The sequence below is a fragment of the Linepithema humile genome, chromosome 5, assembly GCF_040581485.1.
Source record: "Linepithema humile isolate Giens D197 chromosome 5, Lhum_UNIL_v1.0, whole genome shotgun sequence".
NCBI classification, from domain to species: Eukaryota; Metazoa; Arthropoda; class Insecta; order Hymenoptera; family Formicidae; genus Linepithema; species Linepithema humile.
The window spans coordinates 30,796,198-30,813,220 of NC_090132.1; the positions used below are offsets into that span (position 1 = coordinate 30,796,198).

Sequence of the window (17,023 nt, forward strand, 5' to 3'; positions counted from 1 at the left end):
GGATAAGCTTGGTTCTCAAACCTCGAATAATATTACGAGCGATGACATTCACTCCAACGACGACGACATCCGCAGTTACGACAAGTAGAGTAAAGCACGACGCATTAGTCGGCAAGCCGGCACAAGGCTCATCCGCGCGGTGTGTGAGCTAACTTCGAAACAACGATTATTATCCGCATACCGAGATGTATGTATATTAGTTGGAGGAGCTACCGAACTGCCGACGCTAATAAAACCGGTGCAGGTGCAACCGCCGGGTTTGCGTGCACTGCATATCGTCACCGCAGCAATTAATAATCATTACATTAGGCGGGCGGTTCTCCCGCACCGAAGTACCCGCCTTGTAATCTATCTACTTGCAAGCCTTCGGAGGATGGGAGAATAGGGGTGAAATGTCTCGAACTTATGGGGATATTAACCATCTTATTCTCAAATAATGTCTGAATGCTCCACAAAATACTACATGTTTATTTAGTCATTTACGGTGCACAATAATAAATAAAACATGTTTTTCGAATATTTTACGATTATTCATAAATTCCAAATTTTTGTAAAAATAAATCTCATCTTTAATATTTTCAAAGAAATTAATTTAATCGAAAAATAATATTTCCTTTAATTTAAATATTTTTTTGATGCTCGTGTCATTCTGAACTGGAAATAAAAAGATTAATTGAGGCCTGAAGGTCTTGAGCGCGTAATAAAAATTCTTTACGACACCGATAAATCGAAATATTGCGTCGCCCTGAGCTGCTTCTATCCCTATTGATGTTATCCTTTTGCCACAAGAACGTATAATACGATCCAGCATCCCAAAATTGCGAAACTCGTATTCATGATTGATATTCCAATCGTATCCGCGTTGTAACCGATCATCTACGTTGCTACGTCTTGGTAATTGCATCTGGCTTTGCGACACCGTGGCTGTAATTCAACACCTGACACGCCTGCTCTTAATAGAATACGAACTGAGAGAGACCGATATATAATAGGATCAGACTAATCGTGTGACAAAAAAAGGAGTGAATATTGCGATCGAGCTTAAAATCGGCAAAGTTGGAAAAATAATATACTAACAAGATTTCACAAACGAGCAATTCATAAAGACCATAATCTTTAATAGGATTTAATATTATTCTCTCTTCAACTCAGTCAGACTTATCCCTTAATTATTTAAGCTGACTTTATTTACTGAAATTAGATTAGTAAAGCAGATTAAAATATTCTTATCTTTTTTAACAAATTAATTAATTCTCTTAAGAAAATTTAGATTATATGACAATTTTAATATTTCTAAAGTTGGTATAAAAATAATATTGGTGTTTCAATTCCAAATTATATTAATCTCCGATATACAATAATTTTGTAGTATATTACAAAAAATGCAAAAATTTGTGATTCGTAGATCGCAATTAGTTGAATAAAGTATGCACAGATAGAAGATAAAAAATATCACAACATTTTTAACAACTTAACTATTATTTTAATAGCATGTTTATTGAATAAAACAACTGTTTGCTTCGAATTATTCTCTCAACTCTGCTGATTATATGCCGAGTACTTTATATATTGTACATTCAATGCTTTATCTTGATATAACTCAGCTGACAATCACTCACGAAGAGACTCGAGAATTGCGATCAATTTCTAATCAAACCGGCGCGATCGTCGAGACACGACGAAACGACGGCGGCGTCTGCCTCCGATCGGTCGCGCGCGCCTAACCGTCCTGCCGCCGCTTCTCTCTTTTCCACCGCCGAGCGTTTCCGTTCCTCGAAACTCACGTGCAACCGCGAACGCTCAGGGAAACCCTCCGACGTTTTATACGACCAGCCAGGCGCCAGAACGGCTGCTCCGGGTCGCGCAAGTCGTCGCGCTGGCGGTTTTCTCTCCATAAGTAGATACACGCTCCCGCTCGCGCTCGTTTATACACCCGCACATTGTCGTCTCTCTGCCCGCCGGCCTCTTTTCGTTAGTTTGCGACACATCCGTGTTATCCGACGTCGCCGACGGACGGCGAGTCTCGCAAATTACTTTCAAGAGAGATGTGATCATTAATGGCCGCGAACCAAAGTTACTGAACGTACCCCGGCGCTCAGCTGATGCCCACCCGCTTTGAGAACCCACCCGGGCGCAAGGTGTAGTTCCTGTATATAGACTACACACATATACCGCACACATGCGAGCGACTCGCGCGTAGTCACCTGCACCGACCAAAGCCGTACACTAAGAAGTTTCGCCCAACAACATTTCCAGAGGGGACGATTAAAGGGAGTCGCCTCTGTACGACACGGGAGTTCGGGTTATCAAATGGGGTACGGGGGACAGTTAGGTGAGCGTATGTGTGTAAGTGAATGCGTGCGTACTGATCGCACACTAATGCGGATTCACGTGTACATATAATCGACGAGGATGTACATGCAGGCGAGTTACATTGTGTGCGGGCACGTCGAGACGAAAGAGGGTGGTATCGAGGGTGAGGGCTGCAAGAGGTGGCGGTTGGTTCGCGGGAGGAGTGCGGGCGGCGTGCAATAGTCGGAGTGGCGCCGCGACTCCCGTGACGTCTGTCGGCGCGTCGGCCAATCAATAGCATCCCCATGGCAACCACAGATAACATCGGACACACACCGTGCCGCACAACCACGCTGCCTTTCGGGCATTCGGTACGCTTCCTTTCACCGATGCCCGAGAACGAAAGGCCGACGGCCGAAGAAGAGCCGCGCGGTCGCGAAACCCTATCGGAAGGATTCCCTCGGAACCCGCCCCGTCTTCGAGTTATCCAAAGCCGGCGTCCATCTTCACACGCTTTTGTCTCCGCATTGTATTTTTCTTTCTCCCGTTCTTTTTCTCTTCCTAACTTTCTCCTTTCATCCCTACTTTCGTTTCTTCTCTCGATTTCCGTCGCGATCGGCGCGTTCCTCCTCCGCTATTCTCGTTTCTTCCACCGGCGGCGGCTTTCGCACCCATCTGTCTCGCCATCTGCAAGCCACTCTTCCGCCATCGACACTCCTTTTGCGAAAAAGCCACTCTTCCCACCTCTCTAAACGAACTCTAACGTCACGTCGGACTATCAGCGCATCGCTCGACAACCTCTACACCGGTTCGTTCGACGCTTTCGAGCAGAATTCTGCGTTTATCGCGCGTTATCGGAACGCTTCTTTTAAGCGTATAACGCTCGTTCCGTTCAACTTGGCATCGAGTACCGGATTGAAAATCAACGGAGCGTGGCACGTGTGAAATCGTGGACCGATCATGGACCGATCGAGAAGATCCGCTCGGCTTTCCTATGTCTCGTTGCAACCGCGATTGCATCTTTAAGATGAACCGACACTCGCTTAGGCCGCAAAGAATTGTGAGAAAAATGAACTCGACGATGTAATTAATCAAATTTTCTGAAAAGATTCAAAACACGTAATTCGATTCGGAGAAGAGGAAAGAAAATGCATTTCGCGTATTGCACATACGTACAACGAGGCTAATAAAAGTTTTTCTACAAATGGCACGAATTACTAATGCTCTCCAACATGTGAATACAAGATTTTCTTTTCAACATAATTTTATAATTGTTAACGCCGATTTCCATGAAAATTCAAGCATACTTAACCTAATTCTATTTCTCAGTAATTTTGGCAGCAATAACAGAAACAAATTTTAAAATATTGAAAATAAAAAAAATGAGATTGCTTTAAAACGTATACAAACCAGGAAATGATCATTTCAACTATATAATTAGATCTCTTTATACATAAATTAATTATTAATACTCTCATTAAATCCGCTAAAACATTTTTTCCCTAGACCAATATTAAATGTTATATTATATTATTGCGTTTTAATTAAAATATTTTACGTTTCAATGGTTACTCGCGGCAAATGTGTGCGGAAAAGAGCCAAATAGAAAGCGTGTGCCAATTTGAGCCAACTCATATATACAAGACATCTGAAATTGACTTTCCGTTTGCGTTTGCATTCGCGAACAACAATTTACATCCATTGTTTTCTTTGGAAGTATGCTGCTGCAGAAACCGCTGGAATGTGCAATAAGCAGGCTACAACATTTACGATGTAAGCGCAGATCGGTATTAATTATTCGTACCGTGCAGAGATCCGCCGAAAGTGTAATCACATTACAGCTTTTACAAGCCGGAATCTTTAACTATAAGAGCTTTTGATTTTATTATCCAAACTATTTTGTTATCGTATAGAAAAGAAGAAAAATTATACACAGTACAAATGCCAGAGAAATTATGTCATACAATCATGTTTAAGCAAAGAAAACTACATCGAGGATCGGTTTTTCCGTCATCATCGCGATCCCCGTGTGTCGTGCACACAGAGATATAGAGACCCGCCCATTCGACACGATCTCGATGGACTGCGTCGAGAGTATCGTTGACCTTCCATCGAATGTTTGCCGAACTCTACACAAGCCCCGCAGGGCATAACGAGAGCCCTGTTTGTTCTGCGGCGAGATACACGACCCGCGGCGTTCTTAATGTCCAAGGGGAAAGATTTCCACAAGGTTATCCCTCCTTATGAGCTTGCTTGCGAATTCCTGCTCAATGTCGCTCCGCAACAAATATCATTTTAAGGGGATGATTCTCCGCACGTAAGGTAAGTTGTACCCCGCAATGCAAGCTGGACTGCTAAATTAAGACAAAACTACGTCCGTTGGTGAAAACTTAACAATGCGAAATAGTTTCCACAGTTTTAATAGTCGCAAATTTCAAGAAATTTAATGCGAAATTAATGAATGGTAAATTCAGAGAATTAAACATATGAGATAAGTTCTATAAATCAATAACATATTTTTAATCATAAGCATAATAATAAATAATTAATTAAAAGAAATTAATGTTAGAAAGAAAATTCCGTAACAATTAAGAATAGTAATCAAACACATAAATATAAAAATTATAATGGCATGCTTTGCATTTAATTCTTTGCACTTGACTGAAAGAAATATCTAAAATTTGTTCTTTGAAAAAAAAGAGAAGAAAACATTCTAGTATACTTCATGAATAAATCAAAATAGTATTACGAAGGCAATTTTAATTGTGAAAGAATTTTAAAATCCAAAAAGAAGAAAGCGAGATACAAGAGAATACAAAAAAGATATGACGCAACGCGAAGTGGTTTCCCTGTTTTCGAGGGCGTTGGAAGTGAACATCGTGCTTAAGCGAGAATGCAGAGAGCCGAAGGGTCACGGGTGGGGGTGTGATTTAACGAGATGTTTTCGTGAATTGTGCCGGCGCGGTAGTAACTAATAATTTGATTTTACGAGCGGATGCACGCCGCGAGAGAGCGAGAACAGACGACGGAACTCTTTCCCCTCGCTTTCCCCACCGGAGAGTGCCGAGCAGTCGGGAGGCGTCGCGGCGCCACTCGGACGGGAGTCTCCCATCCTCTCCGATGCTTCTGCCCTTCCATCTGACGGCGGCTGGTCAGTCGATCAGCTGACCGAGAGAGACCGTCGGCATTCCGGAATGCCTGGACTACGTCCAACCGGGTTACCGTACTTGGCCCTCCCGATTCCTCCGACCATCCTCGCACGCCGATCGAGGTTCCATTTCGAAACTCACCATCGGTTCTCACGCTGCCCTTTGCTCTACGCAGGAAACAAGCGTCGCCGTAACCTCGCCACGGTTGAAAAGTCGGTCGCCCTCCTGGAGACTCTTCCTCCCTTCCCGCCTACGCGTTCTCCAGTCCATCTTTTTGGGACAAATAGATTTCCGAGAACACTCCAGCCATTCACGGATTGATCCGTCCGAATTTTCGCAGAACGCAATTAACTCGCGTAGAACGGTCGCACGGTATGTAGGTCCCAATTATTCCAGCGACGCAATCAGCGCTGCGACGCGACGAAAATGTTCGTTGATAGATGACCACGGTAGAGCAATATGCGTCGCGATAATTGCGTTACTTCGCAAGATTTTGCGGTATACTGACATAGTATATCACGGAGAGACGCGGACATGATGGAGTATCGAGACATCGTTGAGAAAAAAAAAATCGAAATTATATGTTCAATCAATCCGTAATTTATACTTTTGCTACTTACGCAAATCGTTATTAGAAATATTATTACGCATTCTTTTCTCAAATCATTATACTATTATACACATTGTACGTAACTGGTTACTTTTTCTAGTTAATATTAAAAGACAGAGAATATTACGCGCGTATTATCTCACAATATGCAGCATTATGTTAATACTGGAAGTTAAAGATTATCAAGAGAAATGTGGTGTCAATTTTAGTAAGAAATCATGATTAAATTTTTCATTTTTACTTGACAAAAATGTAACTTACGTTTCATATATGTACAACTATTTAACTAGAATCAGAGGTGTAATGATTCTAGATGAGTCTTGCATCTCTTACTTCCAAATTTGAAAAATATAATATTATTATTAATTAATTATGTATGATTCACTTACATCAAGTCTAGTGCAACTATTGGACGTTGCCGTAAAGTCGTAACCCGACTCGAAAGTCGATTCGAAAGTCGGCCGTCGTCGTCGCGTTAATAAATTTCGTCCACGGAAAATACGGCGGAGAAGATAGTAGCTAGAGAGTTCTGTCGTGCCGTAGCTGCAGATACGTAAAATTTTGATGCGAGGAAGCGAATGTCAAGTGGAGTTTCAAAGTGAATGAACAGTATGCGGATACTCGCATCGTATGGCTAGGAAGTCTTGGAAGATTGTACGCGCAATATCGTGTCCAGCCTTCACAAATTCAACGGAAGAAACGTAAAGCGAATAAAAGAAAGTACTCGTAAAATTATACAATCTCGCAATAAATCGAATAATCTGCTGTAATAAAGATACCTGATATCTTACAAGATATATTATTACAATATTAATATATTAAACCCAAAAAAACTTTATTTAATTAAAATTCTTAAATATAGCAAAGTTGTTATGTTTAATGTAGAATGTTGATTTCTAATAAACTATAGTTTCGAACAAATTTGAGTTAACACTTGACTGGTAAAATATTTATTATAAAAAAAGCAAAGTAAAAAAGCAATCACTTATCATATCGATTAATAATCAGATAAATCCTCTGGATTTGTCAGAGAATCTATTGTTAAAATTTGACGCGATAAAGGTGGACCATTTTGTACACACTACTGTCCTCCTGTCCTTTATTCATCTAACTGCGTCGTTTCGTCTCGAGTCTAGGGAAATAAGATAGGAATAAGAAACGCTAAAGCAGCGGAGCGAGAAAGAGAAAGGAATAAAACGGACTCGAAGTCAAGTCGACGCAGTCCGCGAGTAAAACTCCTTGGTAGAATTCCAGAATAAACAAAAATGGAGCCCATCCCGTGCTTTATATCCCGAACGGTTGACGTGGAAAAGAATCCAGAAATGCGAGCAAGCTCGTAAATCAAATATGTCTGCACTGCGTATACCAGAGTCGAATCCGCGAACCTGGCGGCCCTTTAATCCCGCATCCATTATTGGTATGTCACGGATAAGAGAGTGCCTTCAAGAACGTGCGCCGAGCCAACCCTCCGACCGGCAACCATCGCCGCCATAAAGGGCGACGGGGACGCGGGAGCTGCTTCCTCGCGACCACGCATTATTTCCTCGTCGTGGCATTCGATGTAGATGGCCTCGGGCATTCCAAACGTTTGATTGAAAATTTCTTGAGACTCGAGAATGGCGCGCGCAATGTGATCGGCGGTCGCGTCGCAATACGGCACTTTATCCGACGATTTGGCGTGGAGAAAGAGGAATGCATTTATTTAACGAGAACTGTTTGATCTCTCCGGACACAGCGTTCGTGGCCGTTCGTGGCTTCTTCGCAATTTACATCGAATAATTCCGTCCTCGAGCGAGTCGCGAAATCCGGCAAGAAGGAAAGGATGCCCGGTAAAAAACTGCTGCTTCAACGTTTTATCCGTGACGAGAAACGAAGTACGTACTATCCGCACCGCAAATCGTTGATTACCGTCGCTTATAATTGCTTACATAACTTTAGAATATTTTTATTTAAAGAAATTTTAACTTTATATTTATATATATTTGAAAATTAATTATTAAAATATTTAACATGAAACTTATGAAAATTGCGAGAAAAAACTTGCAAAACATTTAAAAACAGCCATCTCTAAAATAAAAAAGACTATGAACCGGATACGCGAATATCGGGAGACGCAAAAAAATATTATAAATTAACGCAGAATAAAATTATAAAAACGTTTCAACCTAATTTTGGACAAGATCTGAGAATATCTCCATTCATATGCATTTTATTAAACTTTAGTTAAATATATATATTTCTGTACCTTTCTTATACATATTACACAAATAACATAAATCATATTTCCATACGAAACATGTTGAGTTGATGTAACTTAGCGCAATTCACTGTAAATGTTAACAAAGAACCTATCGCGCGACCAGCTGCTGTGCAAGTGATGTATATATGAAATGTAACATATAGAGCTCGACGGTGAAACAGGATAATGCAATAGGAATCGTGGAAAAGCAGGATCGTAAACTGCGATAAAGAAGGATACGGAGGCTGAGCCGTCGGTCGATAAGTCGACTCCTCCGCGTAAATGGACCGCGTTATATATATATATATATATATATTTTTTCTCTCTTTCACATCCCCTTCGCCTTTTCTCATCTCGCAAAGCTCGCTTCGACAGCAGAGTGAAAACGGCGTACCGATCTTCGCGTCGAAGTTGTGCCAAGTTATACGAAAAGTTGAGGCGGAAAGTGGTGTGTGGTGGAAACTACAGGAATTACTGGCAATTACAGGAATGATTTATTAACTTTGGAAACTGGCTATCTCGAGCCGCGATGCTAGGTACCCCTTCGCGGTTCTGGGTGGCGCCTCGTCGAAATATTGTAATGAACGCTGCAATAACGGGCTCCCGCGCGTTGGTAGACAGCGTTATATCGCTCGCAATTATGAGAATTGAAAAAATTTTGCCGCGCCCTAAAAATCAACGATGGCTCCCTGATGAATATGACGTTGGAATCTCATTGCATTGTGCCATTAATTGCTTCATTCATTCTCGAGGGAGTTTGTCGCGAAAAATAGTTAATTAAACTTTTTCATTTAATGTCCCATCGTTAACACGAGTTTATCGTATTCTTTCATTTCGATATCATGATTTGCCCGTTATTATAAAAATACGTTATAGGAATAATCGTTGATATAGTGCTTTCATTAAAGAATTAATTTAGATTGCGTTTCATCGATACAACGATCCCTTATTCACGCACAATTACTTTTCTATCAAGGCGTGGAAAACGCGCCGGCAAAAAAATGGTTACTAAATTAAAGCCGATTTAGCTGAACATAACACGGTTAATCATGGTATATACCTTCCATTATTGGCGCCGGGACAATAATAGTGCCGATGATCGCAAAGCAATCGATCTCCACGCCGGCGTTAATGGAAAATGAAATTGTGGCCAGAGTATTATCCCGAGAATTTGGATTATCCTAGCGCTTAATAGAAACTCTATTAACGGGCGGGCATATTGTTTCTGTCGACGGACCTCGCGCAGAAGATAGCCTAGTCCGCAGTTAATGTCGCATTAACAACCGTACATGCGCATCCTATGAGATCGGTACAAAGTGCTGCGCTACGAATCACCCTTTAGACAATAATGTATAAATGTATAATAGAAGACTATCCTGATCATGACTGATAAAATATATATTGAGCACTCCAGCAATAGTATTTGTCATTTGCAACGTAATGTATTTCCTTTTCAACGCATAATTTATTATAGTAAAATATAGAAAAAGAAAGAAAAAACAAGAAATTTCTAAATTTAGATAATTATTGTAAGAAATAAAAACAAAATATCACAATAAAATTAAAGGAATTACTAGAGGCAGAGAAATCAGAGTGGTCACTTCTGGTAAACTCTTCATGTACCTAATCTTACGCCCCGCCATTAAAACTAACGACAAAAGTTAGATAAAAAGACATGATTTTAGTGATGCTAGCAAAAGCAATTTAATTGATCGGCAATACCTTTGTGAGAAGATTTGAGCAAAGTTCGAGAGCGAAACACTATCTTAATCGATGATAATCGTGACCGATTCACAGATCGAAGCCTGGTGAGTTCGAAATCAAAACTTTGCGTCGAGATACGAACTTGCAATTCGCGCAAATCGCTCGGTGGTGGAAGAAGGTTGGTAAAAAGTGTTACGGAGTGATAGATGCCGTTGGAAAGTTAAGCAAGTTTTAGATTCGTTTACAAAATTCGTCGGCTGACGAAATTACCGACTATTCCGCCGGTAATCTCGCGATACCCAACGATCAAGGGGTGGCTCGATACTAACACCCTCACCGCCCTGCTCAACCCCTTTTCGGAAAGCAATTCCTGCCCGAAAGTTCCGTTCTCTCAGTACCAATGCAGGTGGTACCGTACCAGTCGCGTGTTACTTCTGGCGTCATGTTCGATATCCGGTATGCCGCAAACTGTAGCGGCGTTCGAATACCCTTTTATTTCTACGTTCGTAAATCTCTGAACTTGGTCTTATTACGACAAAACCATTACATCCAATGCCCGGGGAACTGATATTTCCTTAAATCTTTGATTTAAACCTCGCAATGCAAGTAATTTGAATCTTCAAACAGAATAGCGATATATTAATCAAAATAAATAATTAGAAAGAGTTACTGTTATACACACGCCAGTTTTCACGCATACTAATACAAGGAGAGCTCGAAATAAAATTTCTACCGTTCTTTTATAAAATTGTAAGAGAAAGAAAAATTACGATAATAAAATTAATGTTTTATATGTCAAAATAGAGAAAAATTTTACTTGTATTATATAATTCTACTCTTTTATTCGAAAGAAAGTACATTTGCCAGAGCTTTAGGGCAATAATATGCTGTGTCATGTAAAGCAAGTTGAGGAGATCATAAATCGTAAATCGGATTTAATATATATTTCTCCCCGCCGGGATATAAAATATATACTTAAATATTCTACAGCAAGAAAACAAGACATTTTAAGACGTTAATTAAATGCATTATATGCAAATACACTCAAAGTTCCTTTCTTCAGATACGCAATAAATTTTAATATTAATAGATAATAGATTTTATTCTTTACTCGTTTTCTTATTTTAACGTGGTTACATAGTGAAAAAAACTTGTCATATAGAGAACAAAGTAAGAAAAGAAGCGAGAAAAAAAATCCGAATAATAAAAAATAGTAAAGTTTAACTGTAATTCTAATTACGTACGTGTCATCACAGTCATAAATATTTAAATAAATAAATAATTGTCTTTTCATTTGTAGAATATTGCTAGAATATTGCAGTGTGCTACGCCCGCTAATATCATAACTTTCGTATGTGTAGCAGTGTAAACCGTTTTCTCGGCGCGCCTGATTACGGAGCAACATAATCATACATTTTTCGAAATGGGATAATTTTGGAGCCCTCTTTCTGCGCGAGGGTCGCTCGCAACATGAGCAATAAGGGAGTGAAAACGAAGGGGGTAGACCAACAGTCCTATCTGCAATTGCAATCGATAGTAAAGCCGCCCCGGCGTCTCCGGCGTCGGCTACGATATTTAAATGTCAGGCACATAACACGCGTTTGCCACGTCCGTAAGGGACGGGGGTACCCTAACATTTATACCCCACCTCATCCTTGTACTCCAGTCTCCACGCGAAGGGACCTTGCTTCGTCGTCTCCGCCTCGTTTTCTCCACTCGCTCTCTTCGTCGCTCCAATATCTTGAACGCGAGCGCACTGTCACATGCACTAATACGCGGTGACTGGCGCACCCGTGTGCACGACGAGATAGGAGCGAGAAAAAGGTCAGAAGGATGAGAAGCGGAAAACGAGTACGTGGGTGGAAGAGAAAAGGCAATGTTATTAAGCTGAAGAGCTTTTTGACTTTCTACGTAGCGAGTAAACACACGGCTCCATCTCAAGTCGCTACAATCCGATGTGGATGTCGTTGTTGTAATAATAGTGATGGTGATGACGATGGTCATTTTGTATTCTGTGAGACCAACGGATATTCCAGCCATAGGCACCAATGGGTCGGACCCAATTTTCCCCGAGGTAACCGAGGTCGTCCTTCTCCTTTGTGCCGATGCGCGCGAGAAAACTGTCGGCGGTAAGATCTTTGTTCGTCGGCAGACGTTATTAATCTGAGAATGGCTACTTTCGTGAGCCGAATGACTTCGCCTCTCGAATCTTCCGCACCGCCAGAGGCACAATAACGCCAATAGCCGTGCAACCGTGATGAAACTTTTGAATTCGCGTCATGTGCGTGGTTACGTTTCGTAATCCTGGCGAATGAGCAAACGATAAACTGCGACCGCGAGGCAAACAAATATGCTTTTATACATTTACACATCCTTAGTGTGTCGCTGTTTTATGACGAAACGATATTAGCAGCGTTGCGTATTATAATTCGTTTAAAAGATCTTTGCCATTGTATTTTCAACAAAGTTGTAAGTTAACGTTAATAAACAATTTCCACAAAATATACAGAAGAAATAAGAATAATTAAAAAAGTATAAAAATTTAGAATGTATAAAAAAATATATACGGTGCAGATAATTTAAATTATTCTAATTCTTTACAGCATTTTGTTTATAAAATTATTGCTTCTTTGTGTTATTTTTTAGTTTCAATATTTCAACTAAAGCTCAGCTGTCGAAACGTTAGTTCGCAAGCATGAACGTTTGCGACGAAAAGTTTCCACGGAATTGAAAAGAATGACGCGAGTATCTAGAAAACTCGATCAGATGGATAACGCACATAGAGCACGAAACTTTCGACTCCTCGCTAATAAAAGAAGTAAACAGTCTCCCCTGTCCCACTTCGCATTAGGTATTCGTGGAGATAAAGGCGCTTGAAAAGAGTGCCTCCCAATTTTCGTCAAGCATCCGAATACTCTTTCGCATCACGACGTGCGAAACCTTAACGTTAAGATCTTTTTAGAGGCGCTAACGTTATTAATCCAAGAATGGTACGGTTATATCCGGCACACCCTCGCGACTCTCCGGAATGTCGGAGGGTAGCTCGGTCTCTCGCGATGGTGGAGAGAAATAAATGACGTCACGCTTCGGCAAAAGTACTTCCCTGCGGTCTGGGATCCGACGACAAAGTTCGAGACAAAGAAGAAGAAGAAGCCACCGTTCGTGCCAAATGCCGTTGCTACCGGCTGAACACCCATCGAAGCTTGTAAGTCTGGACATAATTGGATCCCGTATTGGGACAAATAAAGAGTTAAACGACATTTTTCGATTAAAAAATTGAACGTGTATAAAACTGAAAGTATATATGAGACATTTTAAAGTATAAATATATAATAAATTTTTAATAACTTGCAATAGTGTTAATGTCACAATTAATTCTTTCCTAAAGTGCATGTTTTCTATTATTAGGCAAATAGCATTTAAGAAGAAATATTGAAATATTTCAAAAAAAGACATATTGCTACTGTGAATTTTTAATTTTATGTATAGACGTAAAAAAAATCCACAAAATCCTTCGTTTCAGAGTGTGAAGTAAATATTTAAACATATTTCTTGTTAGAACACGATTATAAAGATAAACGCATAATTAAAAACGTTCATTCTTTATTGAGCGGTCGCGCGCAATGTCGACGTGACCCAAAAGTGAGCCAATGTCCTTGCGACAAGCAAAGCGAGATAGGTAAAAGTTTATGACTGATTCCGCATGGTTTATGACTGATTCCGCACGGTTTATGACAAACATAGTAGATAATATTGAATAGACCGTAGTCACGCGCTCTTGCTTCAGGTTTCCGTTATTAAGAAAGTTACATAAAAAGAATAATGTTTTTCGCGAGATATAATTAATCCTTTCAGATATAACAAAATCGAAAAGCAAAGCTGTCAACAGTATATTGTTAATTATTACAAATGTATAAATGTTATAAATACATCGTAAAAAAGAATTAATATTTATAAAAATATTAAAAATAAAAATAGGAATATTTTACATTTCTTGAGACGAAAATATCTGCAGTTAAAATTTTTGAGAGAGCGTCTATTATGTCTTCCGTTTAGTGGCGTACATCCATCACAGAATATATCCCTGAAATATCCATCGTCATTTTTCGAACCTTTTGTATATTCTCCGTGTAGCGAAAAATCCGCGATCCGATAGAACCCTTCGACCGATGAGTAAGTTCCGCTATGCGAGCTCATTGCTCTGCATACCCGCACTCGGAAGCGCGACGCAGACCGACGAATCTTTTTATCAGTGTGTACGAAGTGATTTATAGTTGGCTAGTTTTTCCCTATTTCCTACAAAATGACAAGGGAGCTAATTAACTTCGCTATTGTTGGCCCCGACCCCGATCCCTCAACCCCTCTCCCCTGCCATCCGTTCGCGGGAGTCGCAAAACTATTATTACTCACGCCATGTTACTTCGCGGTAATTAACGAACATGGCTGGAATATCCAACGGCAGAGGGGCCAAATTCGCTTTCGCTGACTGCCGTGCAACTTTCAGTTCCGCTGTCTCTTGCTGAGCGTTTCCCATTCTGATGGGACAACATCGTGCAACGCGACGCTCCATCAACCGGAAAAAGGATTTATCTATTCCGTGGGAAAGCGTGATCGAGCGAGTTGTGTAATACACAAATTTCGGAAGTGATTAACTTACTTTCCGTTGAGTCATTGTTAAACAAGGGGGAAGTTCCAAAGGAATTGTTTCTCTACAAAGTATACACCGTGCTTACCTGAAACAGAAAAAAATGGCAAATAAATATTACATATATTTTAGCACAACGTTACAATTAATATGAACAAATGAATAAATTGCAATACAGAGAGAATACAATATATCGACTTATAGACACATACGTGACTAAGACGTGCGCCTTTTAAAAACAACATAATTTAGCATTTAAATGTTTACGCAAGCTCATCGAGGAGTCAACTCGTAGAAAATAAAAAAAAGCTACTCAAGATCAAAATCAACGCATGAAAGTAAGGACGGACGAGAACGTGGCCGGAGGTGAACAGCGTAAATTTTCGTGTAACGCGGAGTAAACTTGTAAATAATTAATTAGTAATACGAGATGGGGGTTGCTAAGAGCCGGTTGGCTCGGACCATCCTTTCTGGGCCGCCTCGACAGCCACGATGCTCAGGTTTGAAATTGGAGTCCCCTTCAACCACGGGGATCCCCCCGTTCCCCGAGCCCGTCTTCGAATGAGGCACGCGAGGAGATGTCGACCACGTACCCTCGCGCTCACCTTATTATGCTAATTATTTAAATCCCCCAACGCCACATTATGTTAAGCCCCGGCGCACTTGGCAACGTGTCCTGTGTATGTGTATAAATCATCGTTATATCCTGCGCCTCGTTAAGAAAGTAAAGAGGTTGCTATACGGCTTGCTGTGTCGTACCCGACGATAATATTACTCGATGTAACGTAATTAATTTGTGAATATCTTATTAAACATGCAAGTTGGTTTTCAAAATTTATTCTTCGTTATTATATACAATTAATGTACAAAATAAAACGATATTGATGGCTACTATTATTTTTTTAAATTTAACCGTTACCATAAATCAATAAATTTAATCAAATTTTTAATATGTTAGAAATTAATGCGTAAGCAAGAAATAGCCTCCACATAAATAGCACGAGTTATATATTATGCAGCACTTTGCAAGCTTATCCGCACACAGTCGACTAAAGTCACTTGCCTGTGCTAACGTGAACCTTGAAAAGAAAAATAATAGAGACATATGCAGCAGAGTGTAACTAACTATCCATTGAAAAAATTTCCGATGACATCATAGATACGGACACGCGCACAAAAGTTCCGAGGACGCAGAGAAAATCGCAAAACTAGAGAAACTCTAGAAATATCACAAAGCTGCTCGAGCGTTTATCGGCTAAGCAAGCAAACAAGACGAGGCGGGAGGAGAAAAATACATTCGCCGACCGTAGTCGCGAGCTCGCGCACGATATATCGAAGCGAAACGTGAGAGAGATACACGCCGAGAGGGTCAGCCCGCCCACGACCTTAGTTTCACATGCCCGGCGCATTTCGGAAAACTCGAGTTCAGCCAGGCTTATAGTTGAAGTTTGATACGACGTTGACGGTGTGCGCGTTTAGTGAAACGGGTGGGAGTTTCTACGCGGCATGAATAAAACATTTTTAGGGTCGTAAACCGTTTCCTCCGTTTTTTAAAGGGTCGCCTCACCTCTGGCACCAACTCGTGCCAGCAGCTCTCGGAGGCGCGAGCGCATGGCCATTAGTATGGCGGGTGGCGACGGCGAAACGAAGTGTCGCAATGGAAATTATGGCAGCCGCTGCACCCGGCTTGGTTGCAGCTGCAAGGAGACGCGTTGAATCGCGCCTGAATGCCCGAGTGACATCGGCTTAACGATCCGTTGCTCCGCGACGATTTAGCGCGTATTACCGAAGAATACCGATGCAAGGCGGATATTCGGTATCGGCGCTTTCGATCGCATACGACACGACGATTTATTATTACGATATTTCCGATCCCCAACCCTGACATTTTCAATTCTGTTAGAATTCTACTATCGAGATAAGCAATGTTGCGTATTGTTCGGTAACACGCAAAGCAGATTCGAAAGCATGGACGTGCAAAAGGACTAACCCGCTTGTGGCGTTTTGAATTGCACATCGAAATAATATGCTCGAATGCAGACCGCGCTGATAGCGTATAGTTCAATGGCGCATGTAATAAGCCATTATATCGTTTCCACAAATCTGATACAAAGTTTTGGTGGAAACTCGAAACGTGGAGTTACATCGGGAATCAGGTGGGCGCGTGCGCGCGCTCTTCGATGTTACAGCTACGAGAAAGCGTACTGAATCAAGCTAAATAGCATTGAGCAAAACACCTGTTTGCCTACGTTGCAGTTTCAAACGATCCCATTTGCCCCATTACGGAATTGATCGTAAAACATTATGCGATTTATTTTATTAATACAAATGGATGGAGAATGAGCCAATCCAATCTGCTACAATAATTTTGGAAGGACATTTTC

General features: G+C 40.8%; 1 protein-coding gene across 17 annotated transcripts in view; it reads right to left on the reverse strand.

Moving 5' to 3' along the window:
* Positions 1 to 17,023, reverse strand: part of mbl (muscleblind) — a 363,403-nt gene that overhangs the window by 95,738 nt on the left and 250,642 nt on the right. Inside the window, exon 3 of one of the 17 annotated variants that reach the window (XM_067355305.1) lies at positions 14,689 to 14,727. The exons of the other annotated variants lie outside the window; for them this stretch is intronic. Within the exon in view, the coding sequence (XP_067211406.1) occupies positions 14,704 to 14,727 (24 nt within the window). The 3' untranslated portion in view covers positions 14,689 to 14,703. Of the gene's footprint in view, positions 1 to 14,688; positions 14,728 to 17,023 lie in introns of those variants that run through there. 17 annotated transcript variants of the gene reach the window in all.